A 12,924-nucleotide genomic window follows, 5' to 3' on the forward strand; every position below is an offset into this window, starting at 1 on the left:
AACATTGCTTAGAAAATCAGAATTTAACTGTAAATGAAAGTAATATCCCTATAAGTGTTGCATACAAGAGGATAATCTACAAATATTTGGCTCACTGGCAACAAAACTCAAAGAAGTCATGTTTATAATATTATGAAGCACACATTTTTTTCAAGCCTTTCATATCTATAGATACATTAACATTAATGTATTATTTATTTGTTTTTAATTTAATTTGTGTTTTGCCAAGGTTCTCATAACTCCATTTCCTCTATACAGTACAAATTAACTTTACTAACTGTGAATTCGTGGATCATAATATTTTCCTAAAATGTAATCTCAGTGGTTGAAGAGGGATTAGTGTATAGATTTCGTACTATCTAATTCTATTCATAATGTGGTCTTGCCTGTTTATGTATTTGTGTAAAATTGCAGTTAAAAAGTAAAATCATATTGATATAGCATTTCCATTTTCCTTATAATTTTCAACACCATTTCATACACTTTCAAATAGACATGATTTTTTTAGAAGTATTCTTCAGTCTTAAAGAACCAATAATTAATTTTCCTTGAGTCTTGCACATAAAATATGTAATGATTTGGGGCTTAAGATGTAGAAGCTTGTATAATAATTTTAGAATTGAATATTTCTAAGTGTAATACAGGTCAACCATCACTAATCTGTCAATCACCGATCTTATTCCGTCACTAATCTGGCACTAATTTTGGCAAACATAATTTCAAATTTCTCGGGTCGTCACACCAACCTGCCATCACTACTGTTTGCTGAAAGCTGTGTGATAAAGATGCATTAAAAGCTTTTAACACAGAGTTGGGAAAAAAGGACTGAGGAAGCAGTGTAATAGTGAAACAGAAGCAGTATAAGAATAACGGAAGCAAGGAGTGGATTACTTAAGAAGAGTTACAAACTGAAAGTGGTCACAAGATGAAGAAGCTACTTGTTGCATAAACAGATGTTATCACTTCCAAACTCAGGAAAGTTATTACAATTTGTTTTTCTTCATTTATTATTAAACCTGCTCAGTTTTAGGTCCTGCCACAGCTCCAGTGAATAAAGGAAATGCTTCTTGTTGTGTAAAGCACAAATATTATACATTATCCATAAAAAATAAAGTTGAACTTCTGAAAAAATCTTGACAGGGATGTCTGTGCAAAGCTTGTGTGAATTAAACATCATTAGCTTTTCAACAGCTAATGGTATAAAGAAACAAATAAATAGCTATTTCTTTGCTAAAAGTATCAGCTGTACTGATGCTATTGGTATCAGACAGAATTGAGGTACAAGTATTAATATTGGCAGAAAAGGTGGTATCGGTACAGCCCCACTTAGCCCCACTTGTACTGATTTATGGGTTATTTTAAATTTAAAGGTAGGATGAGGTGGTTAACTGTTGGGTTAAGTGTATTCTAATCTAACCTCTCTGTAATCCAGCAAAATCACTAATTCAACACCCTACAGATCCCAATGATGTAGGATTAGTGATGGGTGACCTGTAGTAGAACTGAACATAACATTTTTGTGTAATCACTGATGCTAGCTTTTACTGGACTACTTTGTAAAGTGGTGTGAGAATGCTTTGCTTATTGTCATGACTACTCACCAAAACTAGCCATTCACTTTACCTCGCTTAGTGTGCCCTGAAATACTCACTGTTGTAACACAATTAAGTCCAACAGAGTTGTGCCTCAAGCAGGACAACTTTATGCAAGATTATATAGAAATAATACCTTTCCTAGGGCATGTTTCCTAGGTACAATATACAGGAAGTAAAGGAAACTATAAAGAAGCAAGAGTAACTAAGGACTGTATGTTGGAGTATTACAGCTAGTCTTCAGCTTTTCTGTCATCCCATTCCTGGTTGTTGTTTATTTTTCCTTGAACCTTAAATCCAAGTCTGTCCCCTCTAGGCTACCTGATCCGCCCACTGCCCTCTGGTGGGTGCTCCTTCAGCTACGTCTCTCACTGCGATCCCAGAGGGAAGTTGCCACCCTGGCTAGTCAACAAACTAACCCATGTTCTTGCTCCCAAGGTAATCTGCCTGCTGCTTATCCCTTGGTGCCCTTTGTTTTGTTTTTGCATTGTTTCTTTTGCCTATTATTTCTGAGGCATTGGTGAGGGGTTTTTGAATAGATCTCCATATTTCTTGGGTGTTATTAGTGGCAGCTGAAAGCGCAAGGGACTGGAAACTCTTTCTGTGGAATCTGTATTCCTGCAAAACAGGAATGAAGCAAGTTTTCTTTTTATAGTTGCTTCATTATCTTCATTCATTACTCACCTACTTTACACAGACAGCTCACTTTTCCTATGGGGAATACACTACAGGTGTCTCAGATGACTCAAAACTAGAAAATGAAGCAGGAGCAAGATATAAATAAATTGCTAATTTTATTATTTTTTATTAGTTCTTCTTTCCCTTTCATTTTTTCTTAGATAGTTTATTAAATTTGCTATACAAACATGTTACTCCTACGCTGAAAGAGGGTTTACAATGTGAGTTTTTAATGTGGTTCAGTCTCTTGTCAACAGTTATTTACCTTATTATTATAAAAAAATTTTAATATCTGGAGGCTTTTAATGCTTGTGTGCTTCAGCTGAATATTTTATTTCATTTCCCTTTAAAGTAGCTAACCAACCCTTTGAATGAGTTAAAAAGTGCTAGAAGCAGTATCCGCATTTGTTTTTATTTGTTTATGCTTATATGTTCCTTGTGTAGCCTGTGACTGTGAATTGTATGATAATTCAGTTGATCCATATAAGTAAAACTTAAACACAACACTTTATGATTGCTAGAAAAAAACATAAGCTTCTTTTTTATCAGATTCACTTCCTCTATGTTGCTGCTGTGCCCATGATTTTGACTAGTCTTTGCTTATTCCAGATGGTGAAGACTCTACATAAGGCAAGTTTGAAGTACCTGTCATGGAAGTCACACAATAACCCAAATTACAAGCCATGGATTTATCCTGAGCAGATCAGCCTTCCTAGGATAGCATTTAATCAGGTGAGGTGGCAGTCTAATTTATTACTACAGATGGAAATTATTATTCACTATTATTACGAGAATAAGATTTAATATTTACATTTGTCATAGCTGTTTGTGATGTCTTCTAGTTAAAATATCTCACCCTATGGGTATTCTTTTGTTTTTTATATGCTGCATGTTCCCTAAAAATTCTCCAAAAGGATGGCCACTGAAAAACATGGAACATAAAAATAGAAAACAAGGGGAGCTTCAAGAAGCTATCAGGCCTACATGTGGCAGTCCCTTTATAAAACATGCCTACCTATATACAACTATCATTTCCATCCATAAATTTTCTTCCTTTAAAGATCTGTAATGTCTTGGTATTAAGAACCTGATTCCTGAGTTTATTCCATTCATCTACCACTCTATTTGAGAACCAAATTTTTCATATTTTGTTTTTAAAATCTAACTTTATCAAGCTTGAACCTGTCATATATTGTCCTTTCCTGTTTATCAATTATGAGGATTTTGTTTGTCACTCTTGCTATATCTTGTCTACCACTTAAAGATTTGTATTAAATTTTCTATTAATCAGTGCCTCTTTAAGGAATGTAAATACTTGTACTTCTCATCCCTTGGAATATTTTCTGTCATTCTCCTATGTACTGATTCTAACAGACCTACCATATTTCCTGGCACTGAAGATGCTTCACCCTCAAAGATCCACCACAGTTTTGACAATCAAAAATTTGAAAAAAATAATAAATATCAAAAAGATAATAATTCAAGTAATAAGGGAATAAAAAATAATCCTGTAACATGAATAAATATCACATAATATTAACAAGACAACAAAAACTTGGCAATGTTCTTTGTATTTTTAGAACCATTACAAACTGTGAATCAAGATACAGTGCATGCAGTGAGTATTCACCATAGCCTTGTTATTATTAAGAATTATGGGTAAACCTTTTTAGCCTACTGCAGTTTTATTTTTGTCATTTAATGATATACCCTTAAAGTCAGGATGTTTGAGGAAAGTGAATGTACTAGAAATATTGATGCATGACATGTAAAATATGAGTCTATTGCCTCATCTGCCGATACAGGAATTAAGTTTTGTGATTGTGTATATTTTATTTATTTGCTATTTTAACTAAATATAATTTACCTATTCACTACCATATGCAAGAGTTGAGATTACTGTCTAGCATTGATAACCTTGTGTATATTTTATTTATTTGCTATTTTAACTAAATATAATTTATTCACTACCATATGCAGGAGTTGAGATTAGTGTCTAGCATTGATAACCTTCCTTTAGGGTTAGGATAGGCCTATGAAAAGCAGAACCTTTGGCCTTCAAGATGCATGGTAGATTTTAGATGCTTATTATAGGGAAAAAAATTGAATATCCTTCTGTAGTATGGAGACCAGAATTGCATAACATAATTTAGGTGAGGTCTGCCCAGTGCCAAATATAACAATAGTAATACTTCAGGACTTCTACTTTTGATGTCCGTATAGATGAATCCTAATATGCAGTATTTCTGGCCTCTATGTTTTGTTTTCTTGGACAGAGATTAGAGTTGACTATAATCCCTAAACTTTTTTTTGTCCTTTGATTCACCAGAGCCTCATTCTTTATTGTTTACTACTATACCTATACTAAGTACTATACATTTGTTAATATGTGTTAAACATCATTTGCCATCTATTTGTCCATTTTTTTTAAATTTTATCGTAGACTTATCTTATAACACTTTAAACACTTAAACACTTTAAGCACTTTAAATACCTTATTATGTTTGTCTGTAGTACATAGATATACTTGTAATGTATTTTAGAAGGACAAACAGCCCATTTTTAAGCATAGGCTTTTTGGGCACACATACACACACATACATATATAACAACTAAAAAATTAAATTAATACAGATAGAAAAAAATAAAAATTAAGAAATAAATAAGGCTTGGAGGTAACTAGAGAGGCAGGAAAGAAAAGAAAAGGAAACTACTAATTTTAACTCGAGAAGGAAACTGGACATAGATATATGGTTGAAGCAGAATGACATTGTAATATAATATATAAACAGCTGGCAAGACATATATGTGCTTGAGTAATTTAGTGAAAAACAGTAAGGGTACATACGAGTAGACAGTTGCAACTGAAAACACCTATATAAGGAAAAAATACATATCCATACATATCCATATTATTGATTCTTTGGTAGTGGTGTTTGTAAACATCATATAAAAAGATTTAGTGGTGTTTATTGTTAAGCGATTTGCAAGACACCATTCAGCAAAAGCAGATAATTCGTGGTTGGCTCTATAGATGAGGTCAGTGGGATTATCACCAATCATGTATAAGGTGGAGTCATCAGCAAACTGTATTGTGTTTAGAGTAGTAGAGGCATTGCAGATATCATTAATGTATATTAGAAAGAGAATAGGTCCTAAAATGCTACCTTGTGGCACACCAAGATATATGGGTTTGATGGTAGACTTGGAGTTATTGTATGAGGTAAATTGAGTTCTGCCAATTAAGTAAGATTTGAACCATTGTTGAACACAGCAGCAAATACCATAGTGGTGTGATTTGTCTGTGAGAATCTTCAGGTCAACTGTGTCAAAGGCTTTGCTAAAATCGATGAAAATGGACATAATAGATTTATGGGTATTTAGAGCATTATATAGGTTTGACGTAAGTGAATTTATGGCGTCAAAAGTATTCAGTCCTTGATGAAAACTAAACTGCCTATATTTTAAGCTTTTATGTTTACTAAGGTAGTTCATGAGAAAGTTTTTCATTATAATTTCAAATATTTTGGAGAAAACTGATAAAATAGAAATGGGTTGGTAATTTGAAATGTTTGTTATGCTTCTGGACTTATGAATAGGGATGATTTTTGCTAGCTTGAATCTAGAGGGGAAAACTTCATCTTTGATTGAATTATTGAACAATACTGAGAGTGGTTCTGCTAAAAGATTTTTGTTTTCTTTGAATATTTTCACAGATACTTCATCAACATGGCATTTTTTTATGTTTTAGGGTAGAGATGGCATTTACTGTGTCATTTATTGTCACAAAATGAATATTCATAGAATTGAGAAAATTTCCTTGGAGATAAGACAAGTGTGTGTTTTGAACTCTCGGAAGTTGGAAGCTAAGTTCAGGTGCAATTTGGGAAAAATATGTGTTGAAGGCATTTGAAATTTCATCAGGAGTGTTTAGTACTGTGTTATTGTAATTTAGGGTGTGGGAAACTGTATTTTGATTATTCTTAGAGTTTTCTATTTCTTTAATTAGTTCCCAAACTTTTTAGTGTTGAGTCTAAAGTTTGAAGATTTTTGTTGGTAGTATTCAGTTTTTCTTTGTTTTATTAAGGTATTAAGATAATTTCTACAGTGCTTGTAGTGTCCTAGTGTAATGGATCCTAGTTTATACAGTTTGTACAGCTGATACTTATGTTTTGCTGAATTTATTAGCCCTTGTGTTAACCAAGGCTTATTTAGACATTTGGATGTGATAGTTTTTTGTTATTTTGGGGAAGCAGGAGTAGTATATGCTGAATAACTTATCAAGGAATATGTCACAGCTTGTGTCTGTGTTCCTGTTGGTGAGGTAGAGGTTCCAGTCTATATTGGAGAGAATCTGTCTAAATTGCAACTGGTTTGCTCTTATTTAGTTGTCTAAAACAAAATTTATGTATTATATTACACACTTTACTGGGGACTGGAATATTTATAAACACTGGAAGGTGGTCACTGAGAGGAAAGTGGAGGATTCCAGATAAGACTGGCTCATTGAAGTTTATCCAGATGTGATCCAGTAATGATGGGGCCACAGTTGCATTAATGTCTGGAAATCTTGTTGGGCGAGATATATGTGGAAAGTAGTTGTTTGATTACATAGTTGTGATAAAAGAGTTAGTAGGGGGGTGGGTGACATGTTCAAGAAGATTTATGTTGAAGTCACCTGTGAGTATATTCCTATTGTTTGAGAAAAAGCTATTTGAAAGATTATCAGTAAATGCATTTAATTCATTCACTTTGTCATGTTTACTATAAGGTCTGTATAAATAACAGAATAATGGGTATATGGAAGAATAATTCTCACACTCCGTAGTTCAGCATTCTTGTCACACATACAAAAGTCAGTACAAGCTTTGCTTTGCAGGACATCTTTTACATAAATTGCCACTCACCACCTGAAGAACCAATAGGTCTGTGTACATGATATGAGATATAGCCATCAATTTCATGGAGATGAACATTATTTGCATTTAGCCAGGTTTCGCTAATACATAAAACATCCGGGAGTTTGGGAAGAGTTTTGATAAAAGAGATTACTTGGTCATAATTTTTGTTCAAAGAGCGGGTATTTATGTGGAGAATATTCATATAATCAGTATTGGAATTTGCTATTGCATTCTTGTAAGAGGAAAGATCATGATAATTACAGATATCATCTAATTCAAGGGATAGGTACATGGAGTTTATAATTTCATTGCTAATGCTATCAGAGTTTTGATTGTTTCCTAAATCACTAAAAAGAGTATTGAGGAGATTCTCATTAGTGGAATTCATTATAGACTAAGGGAGATGAACTGGTGAAAGATAAAAACAAAAAATATAAATGATTTGAGAAGGGGAGGGTTGTAGAGAGAAGTTAATAGGAGGGAACAAGTAGGAGTAGCAGAGTAGGGGATGGAGAGTTGTTGGATTAAAATGATTGAAAATGGAATAATAAAAGCAATTGAAAAAAAGAGGAAAAGAAAGTGATCTGAAGGCTTACCTGGTATGTCATTCTATAGGGTGTAAAGAAATTTAAGAAAAATAAGAGATAATATTAAGTTAGAAAATATGAATGGGTCTGAGACTTAAGAAATGTAATCAGAAAAAATAATACATAAGTTAAAATGAAATAGTAAATCAAACAAATAGATCAATCAAATATAAGGCTTACCTATAGTGAATAGAGATGATATATTAAATGAAACATAATACAAATTTCTAGAAAAATTTGGAGAAGTACTGTATCCTGTTTAGAGGACAATTATGAGTGGGTCAGGACAGGATATTTTTCTATGAAAGCATTCAGGGATTCTTCAGTGGTTAGAAGTTTTTAGTTTAACAAAGATTTTCCAGTTGCGCGTGTAACATTGCTGGAAAACCTCTGTTCTTTTTCCTGATTTCCCATATTCTATTAAAGATGATGTGGCATTTTGGAGTGAGGCTTTCATTTACATATAGGTTAGGTTTCACTGTTTCACATGCATCCATTATTTCTGTTTTCTTTGACCTATTTAACAATTTTACAATTACTGGTCTATCTTTGTTTTGTCTTTTTGGACCTAGCCTGTGTGCAATATTAATGTCAGCAGGATTAAGATTGATGTGTAGATTTTCTTTAATGGCCATTCACAACAAAGCTGGTTGTATTTTATTGGTTGTGTTCACTAGGCAATGCAGGACCATTAATGATATGGTATCTCGTCTCATATTGATCCACATCATCTAGCTGTTCTTCAAGTTAACTGATTTTTCAAGTGAACTAACTTTATCCTGCAGTTTTGCTATTTCATTATCTTTTTCCTGTGAGAGAATAGACAGAGCCTTGACTGTTGTTCTCACTATCACTTTACCTTCTTGGGAAAGGAGAGCAGTGTCACTGGAAATTAGGTCCATGATATTTGTGGTTGCTTGCTGGTGATCCTTGGCTTGTCCTTGTGCCTGGTTCATCTCAGCTCCAGTTGTCCCCTGCATCCACCTGGCTGGAATTGATCATTCTTCTCCCACTTCCGGCTGCCCTTTCTTCCTTGTTTGAACCATTGAGCTTGAGGGGTGTGAAGTATCTGTATGTGCTGATGTATTGGAGCAAACAGGTACAAGGACGAGTTCGGCAAGGAGCTCCTGTTTGTTTACGTTTAGCAAAATGTTGTTGGAATAGTCCAGGAACGGGGACAGGGGATTTGTTTTGCTGATGAAATCTTCTTTTACATCCTTTTGAATACAATTTCTTGTGTTTTTCTTATGGCGAAGACATACCTAGAGTAACCCGTGATAGTTTCTGGGTATTTAGTCATTGTGGCAAGTGGAAAATTGTGTGCACGGGGAGGAGCAGCTGGTGGCGTTCTCGTGGTGCGCTCTCTCTCTCTCTCTCTCTCTCTCTCTCTCTCTCTCTCTCTCTCTCTCTCTCTCTCTCTCTCTCTCTCTCTCTCTCTCTCTCTCTCTCTCTCTCTCTCTCTCTCTCTCTCTCTCTCTCTCTCTCTCTCTCTCTCTCTCTCTCTCTCTCTAACTGTGGAGGGGTTAAGGGTTGAGGCACTTAATAAGAAAGCACACGTTTCTCTAAGCAAGCATTATGAAAACTGACTATTTCTGTCATTGAAAGCATCTGGCAAGAACTTTAGTGTTGACATATAGTAGTGATTTTGCTTCCACTGCTTTTCCATGGTGGATACCATGGCAAAATAATAGGCATGTAGGGTGGCGACAAGCAACTCACCGCAATTACATCGAGTGGCCCCAACTGTACATCATCTTAACAGAAATATTCTGCATCCCAATGTTGACTGTCAGATGGCTTTCACAGTTTTCTTGCCAATTCTGATCCCATCCTGATGGGCTACTCCATTATTAATTTTTTCAGTGTTGACATCAGTTTTTGCAGTTGTAGGTCATCTTGACTTTAGGTCACCCTACACATGCTCCTGGCTTTCCTTCAGTTACTTATGGTATTCAAAGACATATGTTAAAGACATCGTTTCTTCTCCATAGACCCCTTTCACACAACACCATTGGTGGCTGCTACAAGTTACTTTCTATAGTTTGCAATGGAACCTTTCATATGAGGCCACTGTGGTGGCGCAGGCAGGTAACTGCTGCCATTGGTGGTGCAGAATTACTTTTTGCTTGCTGTTACCAGATCCTTCCACACTGGGGTAACCAGTGATGGCCACCAGTGGTGTCGTGTGAGAGGGGCCTTAGACTTCTTTTAGCATCTTGAGACTTTTAGTTTGCAATTTTCCAAACTTCACCAAGAACTTCAGATTCATTAGCTGCTTGTGGCTCTTCCTGTTATTAGTATTTATTGGTATTTTCTCTAGTGAACACATTTCTTTCATAATGAAGGGTGAGTCTCATTAAAGTGGAGGCACTGCACAGGGTCATTGCTCTCATTGTCTTCACTGTAGCTGTCTTTACCACATTGAACACACTTTCAAATAATTCTGCTGATGATAACAGATTCAGCTCATATGGGCATAAGCTTGGTAGTGAAAGCATCATCCAAGGTTACAGACATAGACTTACTTAGTGAGATGGAACCAAATATATTCAATAATTTTTGGTTAGCTCTAGACTGTAAATGTGATAGTGATGTGGACTAGTTACACCAGAAGTGCACCATATGGCTCCAGCTCCTCAACCAAATATTCCCCAGAGTAATGGGAAAGATCTCCCCAAAAAACAACACTGTTTTATGGTAGTATGAGTGGTAGCATATGACCTGAGTATGCAGAACTGAGGTAATGGTGTGAGGCTGGAAGCTCTCATCATGGGAGGAGATTTCTATTTATAAGTTGCAGTATTCCTGTCAAATAACCTCATGTTCTTGCCCTTCAGTGAACCATGAATAACCTCATGTTCTTGCCCTTCAGTGAACCATGAAGGATGTCAAGATTGCTGATGATGAAATGCCCATTAGAAACTTTTACAATTAAGTACTTTTGGAAAATTGCAGGTTTAAATATTATTTTTATGTGGGACATTTAGGATCATAAGTGAAAAAATGTTCTTATCATATATGGCTCAACCAGAGGTCAGTGATTCCTGTTGGATGCTAGGGTGATGTAGGATCATAACGTATTACTAGAAGAAAATATTCCCTAAAAATTAGGAAAAGAAATGTGAAACGCTGGTTGGACATTATAACTAGGTGAGGCTTTTTCTGATGTATGGAAAGAAATTGAAAAAAAGGTTTAAATTTCTACTTATAGATCCATATTAAGACATCCCTACACTTTGTGGACTGTCTGTTATTGTGAGGTGCTCCATACAAGGCATGTGGTGTACCATATACTCTAATTTTCATTTAATATTTCATTTCATTTTAGTCTTGTAAAATATAAGAAAAATAATGCACATGCATCTTTCTTTAAGTATAAAATAGGCATATTTTTTCAGCTTACAAATTGAAGAAAATAAAAGATATATTCTCTTGTGTTTCTAAAGTGAAACATGATTAAAAAGCACATTCCCTTGAGCTTATAAAATTAATTGAAATCAAATACAAACAAGATAATATTTGCATTCATTCTGAATTTAAGATGGCTAAAAAAAAAAAGATGAAAAACAAGCTAAAAAAAAGATAAGACATATGAAAAACAGGCTTATCATATATTAAATGCTGTAAGAGGTGGCTGGAAATGGAGTACATTGGCCAGTCTCGGAGTGTTTGCCTTCAAAGCCACCAAAACCCATTTATATTTTCTCTTGTCACTTCTCCCAAATTCTCAATCAGTAGGAAGCAGCTGTCCTTGGAGTTGAACTAGGAGCTCAAACACAAGATAGATACATTTTACAAGCAATTCTCCTCAATACTAAAGATTTTACCAACATAATGTACCTTTGAATCCACATTACACCCTTCCTCAAATTCAGATTCCATGAACACAAAGTCCCCTTCTGCTGGCTCCTTTCCTTGGATGAGGTAAAGTGCATCATAGTCCTCCTTGTCCTGTGAATTGTAAAAATACTCTGTGAGTCATTCCATGTTCATCCACATCAGAGCTGTCTAGGGGCTGAAGAGTCATTCCAGGTTCATCCTCATTGGAGCTGTCTAGGGATGTAGCCACTGCTTTCACTTCTTAATCCATGCTTTGGAAGGTAACTCAAGGAAGCAATGCCAAATAAAATGATGGCGGAGGATAAGTATCTTGAAACCTCCCTCTTGGAAGAGTTCTGAGACTCGAAGGCTGGTGTTGGAGCCACCATTTTAATTTTGAAATTTGAGTGAAAGCTGTACAGTCTTTGTGAAAAGTTACCGCATCAAAGAGGCATTGTCGAAATTTTCTGTAGAAAGTGTAATTATCTTCTCACAAGATGGCTGAGAAGGTAGAGAGAGATATTGTACATTTGGCAGCGAGGTAAACCCTCCCTCTCACACAGTGTGGGTAGAGATGTTCCTCAGGACATTATCAGTTGTCAAAAGAGAGCTGATACTTGAGACTGCCTTTTACTCTTTTCCTGCTTTCTGCTCTCATATTGTACTTCTATTTTTATGCAAGAGAATCTGCTAGATATGGGTGGAAAGCACACTGATGAGAAAATTATTGAGGTTATCATTGATCTCCATAAAGCAGGTCTTAGTAGTAACAAAGAAATCTGTAATCAAAAGGGGTTGAAGCTCCACACTTTCAAAACTGGACCTTAGATAAGTGGTATACAGTATTGTGGTCTGATGAAAGCATTTTCTGTGTGAGTGGTACAACATCTACCAGAGTGTACAGGCAGCCAAGGTCTGATCCCAATGACCCCTACTTCACTCAGAAAACCACAAAACACCTTCAGAGTTTAATGGTTTGGGGATGTTTTACTTTCAATGGCCTCAGTGATCTTGTTGTGTTCCCTAAAAACACTACTGTCACTAAAAAAGTGTATTTGGAACTGTTAATGGATTATGAGTCATTTGAAATAACTAAAGCCAAAATTTTCAAACAGGATGGGGCACCATCTAATTGTGAAGTTGACACCTTAAAAGATTGGCCTGCTAATTCACCAAATATTTCTCCTGTAGAGAATTTATGTGGTGTAATTAAGGTTAAGGTACAAGACTGTGACATCTCCACACTCTCCAAGCTGGAAAAAGACCTTTGCAAATATTGGGCAGAATTCAAGTCAGAGACACTTCAAAATTTAGCTGATAGTGTACCAAATTGTCTCAGAGAGGTGC

At 35.3% G+C, this 12,924-nt stretch overlaps 1 protein-coding gene across 3 annotated transcripts in view; it reads left to right on the plus strand.

Annotated features, from left to right (window-relative positions):
• LOC135091505 (START domain-containing protein 10-like) overlaps positions 1–12,924 on the plus strand; it is a 78,082-nt gene that overhangs the window by 51,515 nt on the left and 13,643 nt on the right. For all 3 annotated transcript variants that reach the window (XM_063989212.1, XM_063989211.1, XM_063989210.1), the window contains 2 exons: positions 1,909–2,030; positions 2,880–3,002. In XM_063989212.1, the coding sequence (XP_063845282.1) occupies positions 1,909–2,030; positions 2,880–3,002 (245 nt within the window). The remainder of the gene's footprint in view (positions 1–1,908; positions 2,031–2,879; positions 3,003–12,924) is intronic.

The sequence above is a fragment of the Scylla paramamosain genome, chromosome 37 (genome assembly GCF_035594125.1).
Source record: "Scylla paramamosain isolate STU-SP2022 chromosome 37, ASM3559412v1, whole genome shotgun sequence".
Lineage (NCBI taxonomy): Eukaryota > Metazoa > Arthropoda > Malacostraca > Decapoda > Portunidae > Scylla > Scylla paramamosain.